The following is a 21,090-nucleotide window of genomic DNA, read 5'->3' on the forward strand; positions in this document are numbered from 1 at the left end:
TCATGTAAGGTAAACCTAATGTACGAACCCTCAGATTTCTGTGACCATATGCATGTCCAGCAGTCTCTTAAATATCCCCAATGGCCTCGCTTCCACAACTGCTGCTAGCAACGCATTCCATGCTCTCACAACTCTCTGCACAAAGAACCCGCCTCTGACATCCCTCCTATACTTTCTGCCAAACAGCTTAAAACTATGACCCCTCGTGTTAACAATTTCTGCCCTGGGAAAAAGTCTCTGGCTATCGACTCTATCTATGCCTCTCATTGTCTTGTACACTTCAATTAGGTCCTCTCTCTTCATTCTTTTTTCCAATGTAAAAAGTCCAAGCTCAGTCAACCTCTCTTTGTAAGATAAGCCCTCCAGTCCAGGCAGCATCCTGGTGAACCTCCTCTGAACCCTCTCCAAAGCATCCACATCTTTCCTATAATAGGGTGACCAGAACTGGACGCAGTATTCCAAGTGTGGTCTAACCAAAGTTTTATAGAGTTGCAACAAGATCTCACGGCTCTTAAACTCAATCCCCCTGTTAATGAAAGCCAAAACACCATATGCTTTCTTAACAACCCTGTCCACTTAGGTGGCAATTTTAAGGGATCTATATACCTGCACACCAAGATCCCACTGTTCCTCCACACGCCAAGAATCCGGTCTTTAATCCTGTACTCAACTTTCAAGTTCGACCTTCCAAAATGCATCACTTCGCATTTATCCAGGTTGAACTCCATTTGCCATTTCTCAGCCCATCTCTGCATCCTGTCAATGTCACGCTGCAGCCTACAACTACAGTATAGAGTACAGTCCTCTATACTATCAACGACACCTCCAACCTTTGTATTGTCTGCAAACTTGCTAACCCATCCTTCAATCTCCTCATCCAAGTCATTAATAAAAATTACAAACAGTAGAGGCCCAAGAACAGAGCCCTGTGGAACACCACTCACCACTGACTTCCAGGCAGAATACTTTCCTTCCACTATGACTCGCTGTCTTTTGTCGACCAATCAATTCTGTATCCAGATAGCTAAATTTCCCTGTATCCCATTCCTCCTGACCTTCTGAACGAGCCTACCATGGGGAACCATATCAAATGCTTTGCTATCAAATTTCTGGGCTATACCACTGGCCCAACAGCAATGCAGGATTTCTCCGGCCTGTGAGACAGGACATATCCGGGAATGGGTCTCCAAATGTTGGCACTAGACCTCAGATGTTAAGAAGGAGGACTTTGCAGGATTGACAGGGCTGTCTCTGCCATTGTCATTTTAGGTACTTTAGTTGATGCCAAGTGGTCTGTCCAGTTTCATTCTTTTTTTTTAAAACTTTTCTTGTGGTTGGTACAACTTAATGGCTTGCTCGGCTGTTTCATAGGGTAGTTAAGATTCAAACACACACGCCATGTGTCTATATTACCATTTTTGCCAGATCAGGTAAGGATGGCAGCTCCCTTCCATAAAGAGTATTAATGAACCAAATAGGTTTTTACAATAATCAACAATGGTGCACAGTCATCATGAGACATTTAATTTTCTAGGTGGAGTAGAAATTGCATTCAGTTTCCAATACTAAAAATAAGTTCTGTTCCTCGTTTGCCCTGAACCTTAAAATTAAGCCCAAGATTTCCTCCACCCGATGGCAGCCAATCAAAATGTTTACAATTTTTAAGTGGTGAAAGTGGCATTCTACTTTTAACAGAAATCCTATTGCACATCATCAAATTCAAATTCCCACCTTCAGTATCTAAACACTTCTTTACATCTAGTTCAACCAATCCACATTACGATTTTAAAACACTTGATAGTTCCTTCTCCCTCAACCCAAGAACATTTTTCTCTGTCAAAACAGATTAGGTTTTCTATATACCTTAAGTGAACATGTGCAATCTGAACTCACTATTGAACACAATCTACCATTTGAGTGAAAAGACTTTGGATCTCGATGTCCTTAAACCACAGCTGACAGGATATTCTGAGAGTTCTTCACCTCAGCATGGTAGCTTAAATATCCAGCTATGACCAGGCATAACTGGAACCGCTGAGATTATGTCTAACTTGAGATATCTATTTAGACTCACTTGGAAAATGGAAATGGAAGTGAAGATAAAATAATTTTGATGACTTACCCATTCATCACTACAGTGAAAGGGAAAAAAACACAGATCAAGGCTGTGTTAGTGGTGGACAAGTAAAAGCTTGACTGAGAATATTCTGGGATAATGGGTGAAGATGCGTATAGGAGGGAACAAAAGGTAAGATACTCCAAAAACAGCTGAGCCAAATGAAACCAGGCTGAAACAGTTCACTTTGTGTTTATTTAGTTCCTGTCACATCCATTCACTGTTGCTAGCTGAGCATGTCTAGGAATGATCAGATCCATGGAAAAATGAGTTCTGAACAAGTCTGTCCTACGGTTTGCAAGTTCACATCAATAATACGCAGCTTTATTTAAACTGTTTTTATTTTAGTTCTTAGAAAGAGATTCCCAAGTTGCAAGCTAAGTTTGAGGTTTGATGATGTTAAGCTTAAACCAAAATGAATTGCCTTATTCAACTTCTATCATACAATATAATTATACCAATTAAACAAGAATTTTTTTCTGTGTTCTTGGGAATTCAGAATCAATCCTTTAAATGTTGTTGTCTTGCAGCAATCACATGTCTTTTCACAGGATCCTACATTTTGAGAATATGATTCCGCAGTTTCAGAAATGCTGATTTTGGATAACACACTGGAATAGAACTGGTTTGAGCAGTTGTACAGTCTACTCACCATAATGGGAAGCCAGCTGATTTAAGAAAAGCTAGTAAAAGCATCAAAATTGAACTGAAAAGTCCAAATTCCCAAGAATCCCCATTGAGCATTCATAGTGCCCGAATGTCCATAGAAGCATTCCGTCAGAGTGAAGTAATTCACATAGAAGCACCATTAAACTCTACTAGCATTTCCAGAGATGTCCATCTGGTTGCACTGTCAGTGTCTACAACAAGCATTTTTCAAAACTGTTTTGTGATATTTACTTCTTGGATAAGGGTTGATAATAACTCCAGATTCAAATAGAATTGCTGTCCTCACTTTGAATGTGGGGCTTTCCACCGCCAGGGATCAACAAGTCTACTTTGTTTCAGGCAGTTTACTGCATCTCTGGTCTGGAAGACGGTGTTGGGATGTATCTGTGAGTAACCCTTTGATAACAGTGCACTTTTGATTCCGGTGCAGGAAGTCTGGCATGACACAACTGTGGTGCATAGTATCAACGCCAGGTTTCCATAACAGGAAGGAAAAACAAGTGGAATTTTATACTACTTTGTTTCTATATATACTGTTTCATCAATTTCTTGTTTGAACAGGTAAGTTAGTGAAATAACACAGCAGCTTGACTTTATGAAGTATGAAGAGATTTTGTGGAGAAAGTGAGAACTGCAGATGCTGGAGATCAGAGCTGAAAATGTGTTGCTGGAAAAGCGCAGGTCAGGCAGCATCCAAGGAACAGGAAAATTGACATTTCGGGCATGAGCCCTTCTTCAGGAATGAGGAAAGTGTGCCAAGCAGGCTAAGATAAAAGGTAGGGAGGAGGGACTTGGGGGAGGGCGTTGGAAATGCGATAGGTGGAAGGAGGTCAAGGTGAGGGTGATAGGCCGGAGTGGGGGTGGGGGCGGAGAGGTCAGGAAGAAAATTGCAGGTTAGGAAGGCGGTGCTGAGTTCGAGGGATTTGACTGAGACAAAGTAGAGGGAGGGGAAATGAGGAAATTGGAGTTCATCCCTTGTGGTTGGAGGGTTCCCCGGCGGAAGATGAGGCGTTCTTCCTGCAGCCATCGTGTTGCTATGGTCTGGCGATGGAGGAGTCCAAGGACCTGCATGTCCTTTGGGGGGGGGGGGGGGGGGGGGGTGTTGAAGAGATTTTGTCCCAGGAAATCCTTTGCAGTTCAGACATCAGTCTGCAGGGCCACATGAGGTGAGAAATTACAGTAAGAATGCAATAGCATACGCATTTCTTGAGACCACCATATTAGAGAAATAAAGGTGCCTTGGCCAAGAGTGGCTTCTCTGAATAAGAGGCAATTTGTAAGTGACTATCATGAAAAATTATGCAGGTGTAATAGTCTCCTGACAAACTTTGAAGTTGTTACAAAAAAATCTGCAGTTACCACTACTCTTGGAGTTACATTTAGGTACTGATTAGCATAAGAATAACCATGACTGAATAAACAGAACATAAACTGTGCTAATTTCCATCCTGGTTGCTCCTCCTAGTGTCACTCCCAACTTTGGTCCTCAACTCCATTTCAAAGAACCAGTTAACTATGCCATCTTTCTCCTGCATGATTCTTCTATCTCCATTTAGTCTTTATTAAGTTTTCATAAATACAGCATCAGCAATTAACTCTGCACCCAACCCCTCACCATTTATCCTTGCCCTACCCTTTTCCTCATCGATACGACCCCCTTGGTATCACAATCACCACCATCAAAATCCTGGAAGTTACCATTAACCAGAAATGGCACGAGACCAGTGTTTACATACTATGGCTACAAGAGCAGGACAAGGGATTCTATAATGAACCATAGAATCATGGAATCCCTACAGTGTGGAAACAGGCCATTTGGCCCAACAAGTCCACACCAACCCTCTGAAGAGGATCCCACCCAGACCCATTCCCCTACTCTACTTACTTTACATTTCCTCTGACTAATGCACTTAACCTACACACCCTTAATACTATGGGCAATTTAGCATGGCCAATTCACCTAACCTATTGGAGGAAACCAGGCAGCTAGAGGAAACGCACACAGACATGGGGAGAATGTCTGTGTGGAGTTTGCACAGTCACCTGAGGCTGGAGTCAAACTTAGGTCCCCTGGCACTGTGAGGCAGCAGTGTTAATCACTGAGCCACCCATAATGTAACATATCTCCTGATTTTCCCAAAGCCTGTCTACCATCTACAGGGCATGGGTCAGGAGTGTGATGGCAAATTCTCCACTTGCCTGGATGTGGGACGCTCTTCAACACTCAAAGCAGCCAAGGCCAAAACATCGTATGATTTCAAGGAGGAGATGGATATAGCACTTGGGGCTCGAGAGATCATAAGGTATGGGAGAAAAAGGAGAACAGGCTATTGATTTGGACATTTAACAATACTTGGAAGAGCAGACTCAAGGGGCCGAATGGCCAGCTCCTGCTCCTGTTTTCTATATTTCAAGTTTGACAGCATTCAGGACAAAGTAGCTGCTGAATTGACACAGTGACCAACAGTGTGTACTATCCAGAAGATGCAATGCAATAAGTCAGCAACAGTCCTTCAACAACACCTTTTGAATCCACAACCCTTAGCATGTAGAAGGGCAAATGCAACAGATGCATGGGAACTCTACCACCTGCAAGTTCCCTTCCAAACAATTCTTCCTTGGAATGTTCATTACTGGATTGCTGAAATCTTGGATCTCTCTTAGCAACAGCACTGACAGTTTACATACACAACACGGACTACAGCTGTTCAAGGCAGCAGCTCACTAAAGGCAATCTGAGATGAGTAACATATGTTGGGCTGGCTAGCGATATCCAATTATTGTGGTGGGATTTGAATTCATGCACTCAAAACACTACCCTGAACCTCTGGATTATTAGTCCAGTAATATTACCAATATCTTACCATTTCCCTGATAAGCCCAATGCTCTCTCTGCAGCTTCTATCTTACATGCTCAATAAAATTCAGGTATTATAAAACACTAGTTTTGCTATTCTAACCTCACCCACTTGTCATCCATCAATATATTTCTTCTCACCCTGCCTTCAATTTAAATCCATCATAATCATTCCCCTCACCATGTTTCTAACCTTCTATCATGATATATCCTCACATTTCTCTGACTCGAGCCTCTTACACATCATTCCCTCTGCTTGTCCCAACATTGGCAATACTGCTTTCAGTCTTCTAGGCCCTTTTCTCTTGAATTTTCTACATAAATCACCTAACCGCTTTCTCTTTTAACCCACCTATTTCGCCCTCCAATAGCCATGAATTTGTGAAGTAATTCTGTACAGTTTTTTTGACATTAAAAGTACTATGTCTATGCAGGTTGTGTAGAAAAGTCAGTCAAAATTGTGGTTAGTAAAATTGTTAAGGTATAATATGGTCTCTAATGAACAGTAAAAAAAGGATGATCACCTACTTGAAAGGCACTGCAGCTACCATTTCTCAAAGGGTTATTGTTTGGCCCTTAAATGGGAGGACAGCAATTTTAATTTGATATTTGTAGGCTGAATAAATGAAAGACAGTGGCAATAAATGGGCAAGGATACTTCCCATTTTTTCAATACTTAATCAAATCACAGCTGCAAGTAATAGCTTAACAGTGCAACACAAAGTGAATGTCCAGGAATTGAAAAGAGCACAGTATAAGCAACACCTAAACCGTTCCTTCAGAATGACTAATACTCTGAGCCACAGAGTGAAGGCAAAAAAAAATAAGAGAACCAGCAAAATTAGCAGAAAGTGAGTCAGTGTGCAGTCGGGAAGGAGAAGAAGTGTATGAGAGTAAGGCCTCTGGAGCTTGGGACATACCGCTGACTCTGAGACCGAACTCACTTCGGCAAGGCACTTGATGCGAGCTTTGGACACTAGAGAGCCCTAATGGGAGACAGGAATGGAGATGGATATGGCACTAAACAGACACACATGCAGTTTCTATTCTAGGTACAGTACATTTAAGTGAGGCATTGCCACAGGCCAGAATTAATCATAAAACATCATGAGAGCAGTCTAGTAATTGAAGGGTCACCAAACTTGATTTTCATCCAGATTTTAAATTAACACAGCACTGTTTCTTTTCAAATCACATTTTCTAATACTGAAAACATCAATAGCAGCTGCTTCAGAAAAAGTCAAACTAAGAAATGGTATCTCTTTTATTTAAAAAAGGTCTTCCCACTTAGATTTGTTTATGTACATGAAAGGCTGGCTTTATTTCAGAGACAGTTTGTATCTATGGGACTCCCTTTTCCTTCAATTGCCAGAATACCAAGATAGGATATCTGACACCCTGTAGGAAATGCTACTGGAAATTATTTGCAAGTTAGTCTGAGAGAACCATTCAAAAACATTAACTTAAGTGAGACGTTGGTGCAGTCACTTGGCAAACTGCAATGAGGGTGGGTGGGGAAAGTAGGTCAGTGTGGTGCAGAAAGGTTTGGTTGAGGTTTGTGGTGATAAGGAAGTCCCTACTACTGCTATGGTTCATCGAGCAACACAATGGTGCTCACTTAGAAAAGGACAATAACCGAGCCTGCGTGTAGGAGTCAGGCCATTTGTGAATTTTGGCCCAGCCCACCCTTATCGGGGAATTGTGAAAGAGTCAAGAGGATGATGGGCTCTAAACCCCATGCTTTTCCACTCAACAACACCCTTTGTTTCTGGAAACAGGGAATTAAATCCTTTCCACTCTGTCATTACATCAAAACCATCTCGGATCCTAGCCTAACATTGGAAGGCATTACAATGATTTTGAATAAAAGACTCTTGAGGTAGTGGGAATTTATTGCCTAATTAATTTTTTCATGGATCAATCTTGGTTGTCCCTGATGTTGAGAACAAGCTAATTAGTGTAAAGTTTCGGAAACATGTTGTAAAGTATTTGTAGTGAAATCTCTATTATCATTCATCTGCCTGGTGACAAATGTTTCCTTTATAAAGATGAATTGCCTTCTCCAGATAGTTTTGTTCCATAATTTCAGCTACAAATCAATTAGCAATTTACAATATACAGTTTCAAATAAATTTGTGAACCAAGGGATACAACAAACTGCAGAAGATCGTTACAAACCAAAACCAAATTAAACCAATGGCAAGTTCAAAGAGGTTTTGTGCTAGCACTAATGTCATCAGAAATCGTTAAAGTTTCTGTTCCAACAGCCTACAAGGTATGTAATATGAAAAGCACACCTTATCAGGGGCAAGGTCCAGTTGCACAAGGGTTCCTTTCATTTTAAAGGATTCAAATTAAATTATGGAGTGGCCTGCCCTAGGAATGAATATCAAGGCAGCCTTCAGAAAATAAGAGGTTGATTGGGTTTTGAAGAGGGAGCCAAGATATTAAATGGGAGAATTTGGTGCGCCATTCCATTTTTCTCATACACAAGGACGGTTACACAGGAGAGATGATGGCAATCCAACTAAGGTCCTACAACATGAATTTGAAGCTATTTCAGTTCAGTATAGAGAAAGCCATTAAGACAATTCCCCTAGAGGCATGGTTGCTTGACAGAGGTCATGGGCTAGATCTGTCATAATGCTTCAGACTTTCCATTTCGGCAATTTAAAGATTGAAGGCGATTCAGTTTTTGTTTTACTGTTTCAGTGTTTATCGAATGTGCAAAATTAAAATTTGATTATCCAAGGACAGTATTGTGTTGAATCTAATTCATTAAGTGGCAATGCCTTAACCAAATGTTGTGAACAAATAAACATAAAGACTGAGAAGAGATTACAAATTATTTACAAATATACAGAAAGATCACTTGAGTCATTCTTAAAAATCAAGCAAATAACACAAGTGTCATTTTAAACAGATACTGCACAACACAAATTTAAAAATGAATTATTCAGAACCATCAGAAAAATCGAATCTACACAACATATTCTCAACATCTGGTGAGATACGAACTAAGGGATCTAATGAGACTGATCTAGATACATAACTTTATGAATGGATATGGAGGTGCCAGTGTTGGACTGGGGTGAATAAAGTTAGAAGTCACATGACACCAGATTATAGTCCAAGACGTTTTAAATAAAGCTGCTGGTGTCTTGTGACTTCTGGCTTTATGAAAGGAGCTGCTGGCACTAGGTGGCAAAATTCAATGTGAACTATTAAGGTGAAAAAAAATGCTATGGAAAAAATGTTTCATATAAATCATGCTCGATTCTGGAATGATCTATTAATATAGAAAGGAAGGGACAGTAAAACTGATGCCTCCTTGTTTGCAATTTATCACTTAAAATATTATTTAGTTCCTTGGCTGGGGAAGAAGGAATAGTGAGCAGGATGAATGGCCTTTTCCCGTTTCTGAAGTATTGTTCTAACTGGTTGTTCCACTTTTAATCATACCTATATCATATTCATTCCTAGGGTAGGCCACTCCATAATTTAGTTTGAATCCTTTAAAATGAAAGGAGCCCACTCATGAACCTGCCCACTTCCATTCATTTAGTTCAGTAACATTAATATCTTTGAATTAAGCAATGTCTTGCTACATTGTTCTGTTAAAACGAAAGGCTGCAGCCTTTACATTTTTCACAAAAAAAATTAAATTGTGCTTTGGTTTTAAGGCTGTCATCTGTTCAGAGTTATGATGTGTAGCATTGATTTGTAAAATTTTGTTATTTTAGGGTCAGTCATCTGTCTTTAATACCAAGCATGCCCAATGTGTAAATATCTCATATTTCTCTAACATACTTAAAGTTACCTGAGAATTGACAGACTGTCCCATTGGAATCCGGGAGCATTCAAGGGCATACTGTTTCACACAGAAGTAACAGCCCTGGATTGGGGTAAAAGAGATAAATTAATGTGTATGTTTTCCTCTTTTGTTGTGAATGAAATTCTACTTCATTCTCTGAAATTTAACGGAGTGGAATCGAAATTGCAGATACATACTATTTTGTTGCAAGTCACTCTTTCGTGTTTTAGACAGAGGCAATGAATGGAAGCCAAAAAACCATGTTTAACTTGTTACAAAAAGCTCCTTTGACCCCTTATTATGAATAAAATTCTACAATTCAATGAAAAGGTAACCAATTCAGCCTAAGTATTCACATATTTCACAAAACTACAAAATATTCTCAATTATCGTCCGAGTCTTTCGTAAAAGAAGTCATCGTAACCCTACAAGTGAGTGAGCTCTCTCAGCTGATGGAAAATAGTTTCTCGGGCTGTAGCATGAGTCTAATTGTCAATTACAAAATATTCAATGCACACCTTGCTGCAGATATTCTAGTTTCTTAATAACCAATACTCTAGTAGGCAATTGAATAAAGAATGGCATTAATGCCATCTAGTGACGACAGTTAATCACACAATTATACCTTTTTGTACAGGGCAACAAGCAAACAGATAATTTACACAAAATGTTTCAGATATATCTGATACCAGTGCATTGTTTCAAATACCAGCGAAATATGCTATCTTATCAGGGAATACAAATTGATGCTCAGAGATCTGAATGTTACGTGACATGCTGACTGCAGTATTGTGATTCCAGAAGGTCACAGCTTCATACTAACTGCGGCATTGATATTCCAGAATGTGTACTGTGTCACACAGACTGCTGTATAGAGATTGCAGAGAATCATTGTATCACAGCAACAAGGGTTTTCTTCACAGAATTCATTTGTTTGCAAATAACACTTACATAACAACATTAACTTCCATACAAATAAGCTCTAGAGTTTATAACCTGGGTGACATCAACTTATACTGAATTAACTTCTTTATGGCTATACAGATACTTTTCACCTTTCTGTTCACAAAAGAGACTGGAAAATAGAGAACCAGCTTTACAACTGCGTTTTTTTTGCTCACGATTCAATGAAAAAGACTCACATTAAGCAATATTATTTTGATCTAAGTTTCAGAGATCTGGAAATATACCTAGCGTGTGCAGAATAACTTCGATTATTCAAACAAAACGGACAGGGAATATTTTGTTCGGATAATGGATAACGTTTTTATGGGACCTTGAGATCTTGTTTGGATAATCCGAAATTCAGGTAACTGACATTGTTCTGTATTTTGCAATGAAACTTACAACAACTTGGAGTCATATGGCTAACATTTAAACTTTTCTTGATAGGCCATCGTTGATCCAATCGTACAGAGAATGGATGAGTCCAAAAACCCATTCTATTTTAAGGATCCTATGTCTGCCGCTGATAAAGCCAGATACACCCTTTATTTAACATCAATGAAAATTTATGGAAGGTACAGAAAATTAAACAAGGAGAGCTTTGGAGTAGTTAAGCCTGGAAAGAATGTATAAAAGTTTCACTGGAAGGCAAAAATAGGATCAGAAACAGGTATTGTTGACAAGGTGGAAGTAATGGTTTGTATGGTTTAAAAAACAGAATTTTAAACAGATGTTGTGAACAGTCTAATTTATTATGGGACTTGAATGCAATGCATGGACTTAAGGTAAGGGGCAGGAGACAGAGCAGGAATATGAGGAAAGAGTTTTTCACCCAGAAGGTGTCTGCAAGGTTGATGGAGAAAGAAATACTCACATTATGTACATTTGCGATGTCAAGGCATATAAGGCTGCAGGTCAGGTGCTGGAAAACGGGATTGAATAGTCAGGTCGTTGTTTTGTTTGGTGCAGACTGAATGTGTCAAAGAGCCTTTTTCTGTGTTGTAAACCTCTATGGCTCTATTAATGGATCAGGAAATAGAGAATGTGGCAGGCACCAAAGCCTTTGGTTTTCCTGTCTTTGATTCTAGGACATTACCATTCATTGACGACTGGATGTTGAAAAAACAGTCAACACCACAACCACAGTCTGACAATTAATTCTGGTACAGTCATTGAAATAGAAATGGTCTAGTGTCTTAGGGGAACATTTCTGACTATGACTTTCTCTTTCTGACAACTGTTTCAGCACAATTAAAATTTGCATCAAAATATCACCAAGTAAAAGGCAAAGTGGTGTTCACAAACTGAACCGTAATGCAAGTTATCTACATAATCAACATGAGAAGCTTCTAAGCAGTACTGTCCCACAGCCAAGGAAAAGTAATGAATCATCTCAGATTGACTGAATATGGAAAATGATCCATTTGTTCTGAGGTTATATATTTGACTTTGTACTCACTCACAAGTCACATGGTCAGGTATTATTCAACAGACAGGCTAAGATTTTTTCATAGCTTTTTTTGTTTTTACTTGTACATTCTCATTCACCAATATTTACGTTTTGCTTCTGTAACCATGTAATTACATTTCTCCTGCACAAAATAAACTTTTGCCAGCTGTATTAAAGATATCTGATATATTTACAAATACTGTATCTCGTCCTTACCTGGAAAGCAAGCTCCATAAGTACAATTCCACCTGGCAGAGCCCTTTGAAGATGGTAGATCATTACACAGGAGCCATCCGTGCTCTAAAACAGATTTTCACACACACATCAAATAATTCAGTTACTGTGAATATTATAACCCTTCACCCTGTGCCTAAGGCTTGGTACCAGTGGGGGAACCACCTTTACAAGGTACAGATAAAAATTACAGGAGATAATATTGCAAAGTGCTTTTTGGTGACAGACAGTTCTGTCCTGCCACAAAAAGTGCATTTTTCTCCACTTGCAAAATGGATCATCTAGTTCAGCAACTAAGATGGGATAATGATCATAAATATATCTGAAGATTCAGGTACCTCAAAAACTCATGTCAAATGAAGATACTGTGAAGTACAATTCACACAGTAACTTATAAAGACAATACCAAATCCAAACTAACATTAACCATTAAAAATGGTTTTGTTGCTGTCTGTGTGTCTCAGTTGTACTACCTTGAGGCTTATTTTGGAGGGTTTCTAGAAGAAGGGCTTTTAACCCTATTATTGTTAAGTGATGAATGATCACATGCTCATTATCAAAATCAAAGATTTGTCAGTAGTAATAAATACCCACACAACAATGCAAAAATAAATTGAAGTATACTTGAAAACCAAAACACATTTTTTTGGTCACTTGAGGACAAGAAAACAACTGCATGGTTTTTCTAAGCAAGGCAAACTTTCAGCTGAATTTTACTCAAGGTCTCATTAATACATTAAAAACTATTAAATTTAAATGCTATCTCCATGTTATATGGGATCATTTTACTCTCTTTCACTCATACCAAATGTCAAAGTTTTAGACACAAATGTATAGGAGACAAATTTACATGAAGGTAAATAATATTTGCATCAGTCAAGACTTTTGCTTTCATGATAATTTTATGACATTACATAATCTGGGGAACAGATAGGAATTCAAGAAAAGCTCAGAGCTTCTCAGCACTTAATTTTTTGAAGCGACCATACTGAATACTTAATAATTACCGATACTTAAGGGCAAGAAGACAGGGTCCTCAAACTCACTTGAATGCTATTTAATTCCAATGTCTCTCTATGGTGTCATACATCAACACACTGGCATCCATAGTGCATGTAACATTTATATCATGCTATGTTCCAAGGCAAGCATCTTTTAAAGAAGTTGAAGTTGAGAACAATTGAGTGCAGAAAATGATTTTCTTAAGTTATTAGTTGGATAAAGCACAAGCTCAAACACGATGTACTTCATGGCACCCCACACCTCTTTCAACAAAGTTTGAAAGTTGTCGAGCCACCAGCAACATTCTAGAACATGCTGGTTAAAGTCGCATAAGGTTTGTTACACGACACATTGTGCAGCACTTGAGGATACCAGATATACACCAGGAAAGGAGATGAACACCGATTTGTTTTCTGCTGTTTTGGACAACTATAGGATGCATATCCTGTCAGCACACATTATAATACCACGGTCCAACTTCAGCCAACTTAGAAGTTGAAGGGAGGAGAGAACCAGCACTATTCACAACTCCACAAATATCAAAACAATCCTCATCAACCCTTCATTCTCCTTGATAGCAAGACATGGATAATATCTAGGCTTGTGCTGATAATTGATAAGTAACACTGGTGTCACTGGTGCCAGGGAATGACAATCTCCAGCAAGATAAAAACCTAACCATTCCTTTGACGTTTACCAGCATTAGTATTATAGGTGGGAAATAAATGCTAGCCTAGACAGAGACACCCGCGGTGCCTTGAAAAGACAAAAATAAGATCCAGATTGTCATTGGCAGTGCAATCCCCACAGTGCAGGTTAACTATTGGTGCCCATGCAGCAGGTGGCATATCTTAGCAAATGACACTCCGCTGACAGGGAGCCTGCAAATATAGTTGGTGCAGAACTGTTTCAGGCAGTGCATCTCTGAGACTTGCTCATTTCTTTGGCATCCTTCAAGTAGAAATAAAAACTGAAACCAACTGTCACTAACTTTAACAATGAACATGCCATGTAATATGACATGTAACAATATCTTATTACCTGAGCTATAAAAAGTTAGTCTTGCAAGAATCTATTTTCATTCCATTTCATTTTTAAGTGTTTGTGTTCTACTGAAATGGTGCACATGCCTCAATTAGAGTCAGTTTTCCCATTAATCTGCATATTTATTGCAAATTCATAATAGAAATACGGGCTGTTCTGGCAAGACCAGCATTTATTGCCCATCTTATGCCTGCCCTTTTCAGGACAAATAAGCTACCTGCTTGAACATCGCTGTTAGGCTTCTTAAGTCATTTCAGAGAGCAGTTAAAAGCCAACCACAAGCTAAGGGTCTAACATCTTGCAAATGGCAAAGCTGTAGATTTCCTGTCTTAAACAACATTAGCGATTCAAATACTATGATAATCAAATAACTTCACAGTCACCAGTAGAGATATTAATTTATTTCATGGAATTCAAGTTTCCCAGCTGCCATGATAGTATTTGAACTCTTGTCCCTGGATTATTAGGCCAGGCCTCTCGATTACTAGCGCCAGAATATAATCATAAGGTCATAAGACGTAGGAACAGAAATTGAGTCATTCAACCCATTAGGCCTGCTCTAGCATTCAATCATGGCTGATAAATTTCTCAACCCAATTCTCCCGCTTTCTCCTCTCAGCTCTTCATCCCCTTGATACTCAAGAACCTACCTATCTAATGACCTGGCCTCCACAGCCTTCTGTGGCAGTGAATTCCATAGTTTCACCACTCTTTGGCTGAAACAGTTTTCCCTTATGACTGTTCTAAAAAGTCTTCCCTTTACTCTAAGGCTATGCTTTTGGGTCCCGGTCTCTGCTACCAATGGAAACATCTTTCGAACATCCATTCTATCCAGGCCATTCAGTATTCTGTAAGTTTCAATCAGATCCCTGCTCATCCTTCTACATGCCACGGAAGTATAGACCCAGAGTCCTCAAACGTGAACGTTCTCTGAACCTGCTCTAGGCTCAGTACATCCTTCCTGAGATATGGGGACCAAAACCTTGCACAGTACTCCAAATGTGGTTTGACCAGAGCCTTGTAGTGCCTCAGACATACATCCTTTTTTAAAAAAAAATCAAGTCCTCTCAAAATAAATGCCGTCATTGCATGTGTCTTCCTAACTAATGACTCCAGTTTAACTTGAGAGAATCTGGACTAGAACTTGCAAGTCTCTTTGTACTTCAGACTCTGAATTTTCTCCCCATTTAGATCAAAGCGCATGACTCACACTTCCTGTCAGCATACTCCATCTGTCGCTCTTTGGCCACTCTAATAACCTTTCCTAATTTCCTCTCTAACTGAACACCAACCCCACAACCCCGCTCTCACTCTGCCAATTTAGTTTAAAGCTCTGTCTGCAGCCCTAGTTATATGAATCGCTAGAATTCTGGTCCTAGCACGATTCAGCTGAAGACTGTCCCATCGGAACAGGTCCTTTCTTCCCCAGTACTGGTGCCAATTTTCTAGGAGTTCAATCACATTTCTCCCACACCAATCTGTGAGCTACGCATTTATCTGCTTAAGCTTATAGAAGCTGTGCCAATTAGCTCATGTATCAGGTAGTAATCTAGAGATTATTACCTTTTTGGTTCTGCTTTTAAATTTAGCTCCTAGCTCTTAGCAGAATCTCTGCCCTAGTTTTATCTATATCATTGGGACCTATGTGGACCACAACCACTAGATCTTTACCCTCCTGCACCAAGTTCCTCTGCAGCCTAGATGAGATATCCCAAACCCAAGCACCAGGCACTGGTGAAAAGTGGCAAAAGAACTTCCAGCCTTTTATGTATATCCTGTGCCATGGAATCTTAATAATACGGAAACATTTAGGTCACTAAATTATGATTTAAGAAATCCAAATGTAAGAACGAAACTGATGATTCACGAAATATCTTGGAATCAACTACAGGAACAAAGTTATTTTAAAGATTGCATTGATGCCTGAAACAACTGACTGTGAGCAAATTAACATTTTAAGAGTTGTTAAGTAACTTTGTCGGATATTTCATTTGATTTGTTCACCCATATGTCAGGAAAGTTGAACACCTACTTTTAAATATTGATGACAATGCCATACAAGCTGTCACACTTGTGGGTATGTTCACCGAGCTGGGAAGTTGATTTGCAGATGTTTTGGTCCCTGTCTAGGTGACATCTTCAGGGCTTTGGAGCCTCCAGTGAAGCGCTGCTGTATGTCTCTTCTGGAATTTATTTAATTCTGGTCCTGCAGCTTCAGGTTGCTTGTTGTAGTAGCCGATGGGTTTAGGTTGATGTTTTTGTTGTTGAAGTCCGTGGATGAGGGCTATGCTTCTAGAAATTCTCTGGCTGTCCTCTGTTTAGCTTGTCCAATGATCATTGTGTTGTCCCAGTCGAATTTGTGGTCCTTGTCATCTGTGTGTATAACTACTGGGGATAGCTGGTCATGGCATTTAGTGGCTGCGGATTCTAGTTGTTTGTGTTTGTCCTATATAGGGTTTCTAGCAGTCTTTGCTTGTAAATTATGTTTGTCTTGCACATGATGGGTATAGGGTCTTTTGTTCTGGTGAGCTGTCTGAGCCTGGCTGTCATGAATCTGAGTGGTTGGAGAAGTCGAGCTGTCAGTTCTAAGACATTTTTTTATATAAGGTAGCGTGGCTACTGAGTTAGGTCATGGCATGTCCTCAAAGCGTTCCTCTGAGTATTAGGCACCTGCGGATGAAGTTACGGGGATATCCGTTCTTAGCAAAGACTCTGTATAGGTCTTCCTCTTCTTCGGTTTGTGTGTTAGATGAGCTGACAGCTGACACCTGAGCTACAAATCTTTATGCAAACCTTGAATGCCATACAAGCTCTTAGGACACTTGTTAACTAATCTTGAAATAATTTTTGGATTGCACGGACAGGGACTCAACTTCTCACCACGAACTACTCTCTAAAAGCTCTTGACTACTCACCTTTGGACTGTCATCACTTTTCTGCTTGTGAATGGAAACAGGTCGTGAGTCCAGCGGCCGAGTCCGCCCCAAACTGAAAGAAACAAGTCCATAAACATGGACTGGTTATGAATGTTGAAATAAAGTGATCAATGGATGCTGCAGTGCAACAGTCAGATTTTGTAAAGTGTTAGTCATAAAGAAAAGTCAATAGCTTAAAACACTTTTAGGGCTGTCGGACTTCTGCAATAAAATTGTTTGGTCTATTGACAACTATGCAGCATAGTTCCTCATAACGCACAGCCTAATGTTGGTGAAAAGGGGCCAAAGGAAACTATTAAGAAATGCGCTAAGCAGGAGTCTTGTTTGATGTTTTGAACTGCCACAGTAGGGAGGTAGGTCATTGTGACAATCAGGAAGGGGGATAGGTTGCTACAATGAGGCAACAGAACCATCTGTTAAATATTGAATATTTAATGCGTCTCCTGATTTGAAATTTCAGAATCAATCAGGTTATTTGCAAACCACATAACAGAATATCAATGGAACTATTATCAGATTCACCTTTGCTAAGAAACTACAGTGAACTCATTTACACCTTAAAAGGTTAGGTTGGAAACATATATGGTAATGCATAAAAATCTTCCTTTCTATTTTACAGTAGTTATTTCAATTCAAACACCCAGAGATACGAGTATTTATAGAAACCTCTCCATATAATTTGAAGATATTACCATATTTGACAGATTATGCAGTATGAATTACACATTTTGGATTTGTCAGTAAGTGCTGTATTTTGGAAACAATTAGTGATGATAAAAGAATATTGGAGCTGAATTATTTTCAGAATGTGTTGCAATCTAAAACCAACTCTTACAATTCCATAAGTAAAATGAGCTCTCTAAGCTTTCAGACAAGTATCTTGTTTTAAATTGAAAGCATAAGAAAACCGTCTGCATTTAACATTGAGTTTGCATTTCCATCATTAAGAAACTTGAGGGACAGTGAAAAAAAACTATGTTTTAATTTTGCTTCCAGATTATTATTGAATTCAAATTCCACCCATTGTAATGGTGGGATTCAAACACATATCCTCAGAACATTATCTGCCTCTCTGGATTAATAGTCTAGCGATTATACCAATAGGCCATCATCCATCCCTTATTTGTTCTGAGATTATTTGCCATGCCAGTTTGTTTACTCAACTGCCCAAAACATGGTTTTCAATAGATTACTGGAGTTATTTTGTTGCAATACAGCGTGAGAATGCACACTAAAATCCATATATTGTGAAGAAACACTATTCATTACGTTACTTCTCAGTATCAGTGTACTATACAGTAAGGAATTATGAACGCTTCCTTCAATCTAAAGAATGTATTAGCAGCATGAGAAAATTAAAATATAAAAGTTTAAATTATAGGACTGTTACTGAGTAATATGACTGAGTAGTAATTCCACTATTGCAACTGGAGGACTTGCATAGAGAAAGCACAGGCGGCTATTCTGCAACCTTGCCTTAAACTGTTGTTGTTCTTACCTCCTCATGGGAGAAGGTGGGCGAACCTGCACGAGGATAAAGCCCATGCTCTGTAAGTACTGGATGTACTGCTGCATGAATGCGTTGGAGATTTCTCCCAGCCACTGTTCCTCCTTTAGTTTAAAAGGCATTGTTTCCACAGAATCACAGCTATGACTCCGGTCTCTTCCGGATGCAGTTGAGTCATTAGAACGATGACGCTTCTAGGGAAAAAAATAGTAAGAGGAAATCAGAAAATGTTATGACGAAAGGATTATTGCAGTTCATTACTGCACTAAAATGGAAATAAACACTTACTGTGTTCTAAACTGTGTAATTTATGTATATTTAGGTGCATGGTGGCTCAGTGGTTAGCACTGCTGCCTCACAACACCAGGGTCTCAGACTAGATTCCAGCCTCGGGTGACTGCCTGAGTGGAGTTTGCACATTGTCCCCATGTCTGCGTGGGTTTCCTCTGAGTGCTCTGGTTTCCTCCCACAGTCCAAAGATGCGCAGTTCAGGTGAATTGGCCATGCTAAATTGCCCATAGTGTTAGGTGCATTAGTCAGAGGAAAATGGGTCTGGGTGGGTCACTCTTCGGAGGGTTGGTGTGGACTTGTTGGGGCCGAAGGGCCTGTTTCCACACTGTAGGGAATCTAATCTAATGTCATCTAAATTTAGGTTTACCAAGTTTAGGGTTTTGCTTTCTGAGTTAGTAATATGTGAATTTTGTGTGTCTGAAGTCGCTTATTAATATATAAATATTTCTATAGTCACGGTGATGTCTTTTCAAACAGTGTTTGAGGAATAGCTTTAGAATTATTGGGCTTTGTGCAGCTCCAATGGATTTTTGTTGATCTCACGACTGTTTTGTGCTTCAGGAAGGTAAATAATGGGTTAATAAATAAATATTGTTGAATATTTCTGTAACTAGTCTTTTAAGCTTAAGGAAAACACCCACTGCCTAGAGAGACTTTTCTTTTAATGCTGCTTTGCATTTTGAATAGCCCTGTGAAATCCTTGGAAGAAGTTGACAATGTAAACTCATGTTCCTGACAGGAGTTTAGTGAAGGATATAGTAAAACTATATTACTTTGGAGTAAATAATTAGTGTTAGTCTCATATAGAAGTTTTTGGATAAAACCATAAAGAGCTTACTTGAAGTTGAGTATATTAACGCTCCAGAAGGTACTTACCTGCAGTTCCAGTCTGTAAATTAAAGTCACAGGTGACTTAAACCTATCAAAGTATATTACAGATGGGAGTCTGGTGAAAGTACTAAATGAAAGCCATTTTTGGATACTATAGTAGGTGCGTTTTGAGTACTGCACAAAAACTGTCATTCTTCTTTTCAATTTGCAAGGAGTGCTTTTTGACCAACAGATTGTACTTTCACCGCATGTTTAAAAATCTTTGAATCTGTGTCATAAGTAGAGAGTTTGATTTATTCTACTTCACCTTCATTTCATTTGTTCATAAACTTTCATTTTTATTGCTAAAACAAAATCTGCAGAATTGCATCCTTAAGTTTTGTTTACAGAACTTTGCTAATACCAAGATTGAAACAAAACACAATGTAACAAGCCAGGTTTCAATCTCAGATCGGACTTGTCTGGTAATATCATCAGCTGGGTTCATAATACTAACCAAGAATAATATATTTATCTCTAATTAGTGCTTTGCACTCTCTAAACAATTTTGCTTTCTTTGGAGCCAAATTGGTTTCAATATCCCATACGTGACTGTTTAAATAATTTTAATTTTTTCGAGTTACTTATTTGGTAAGGCAACCTGCCACAAATTCTCTCTACATCCACACTACTTCATTATCACCGGCCTACATTTCAAATATTTTAATTGTTTCTAAAGCGTTTTGGAAATCTCTATAGATGTGCAAAGGTTTATATAAATTGAAGCTGTTGACTTACTTTCTTTAACTACATACACTGAACTTTCCCAAAAGAAAACAAGCAATCCCAACCTGCCTTTATAAACCAATAGAATTTTTACAAACGTAGCTTTATAAATGATAGTTCATTCCTCCTAACATTATTTAATTTAAAGCACAAATCAACTAAGTTACAACTTCCTATATAATCCACTGCCCCAGTTTGAACTTTACCCACTTTCTAATGGCACAATACTTCGATCTAAACATACAAAAAAAAAATGCTAATCCTGATTTGAAACCTTTACATTTAGAATGTTTGACCTCACAAATCCAAACCAAATGCAGACAATTCATTTGATGGCAATATGAGCCTATTTCTGTGGATTCATCTAGACGAAAACACTGATTTGCATTGAACTTTTGAGCACAGATAATTTTTTAAAAATCTAAGTAGTATTCAGTGCGAAGGTAAATGCAGTTGAGCCAGAAGAATGATACTTACTATACAACTACTGTATGATCATTCTGTGCATTACTGAATGAGAACCTGACCCATAAGTTGCAGGTCCTACCAATGGTAGATTAAGTAATCAAAATCAAAGGTGGCAATAATTTAATGAAGGAACAATTTGGAGAGATGGTTGTACTCATTAA

The 21,090-nt window shown here is 38.9% G+C and overlaps 1 protein-coding gene across 1 annotated transcript in view; it reads right to left on the reverse strand.

The window, feature by feature from the left end:
* Nucleotides 1-21,090, reverse strand: part of szt2 (SZT2 subunit of KICSTOR complex) — a 246,689-nt gene that overhangs the window by 25,893 nt on the left and 199,706 nt on the right. The window contains exons 64-68 of the mRNA XM_060830553.1: nucleotides 18,566-18,768; nucleotides 17,047-17,119; nucleotides 12,068-12,151; nucleotides 9,463-9,537; nucleotides 6,563-6,628 (exon numbers count right to left, since the gene is read on the reverse strand). Of these exons, the coding sequence (XP_060686536.1) occupies nucleotides 6,563-6,628; nucleotides 9,463-9,537; nucleotides 12,068-12,151; nucleotides 17,047-17,119; nucleotides 18,566-18,768 (501 nt within the window). The remainder of the gene's footprint in view (nucleotides 1-6,562; nucleotides 6,629-9,462; nucleotides 9,538-12,067; nucleotides 12,152-17,046; nucleotides 17,120-18,565; nucleotides 18,769-21,090) is intronic.

The sequence above is a fragment of the Hemiscyllium ocellatum genome, chromosome 9, assembly GCF_020745735.1.
Source record: "Hemiscyllium ocellatum isolate sHemOce1 chromosome 9, sHemOce1.pat.X.cur, whole genome shotgun sequence".
NCBI classification, from domain to species: domain Eukaryota; kingdom Metazoa; phylum Chordata; class Chondrichthyes; order Orectolobiformes; family Hemiscylliidae; genus Hemiscyllium; species Hemiscyllium ocellatum.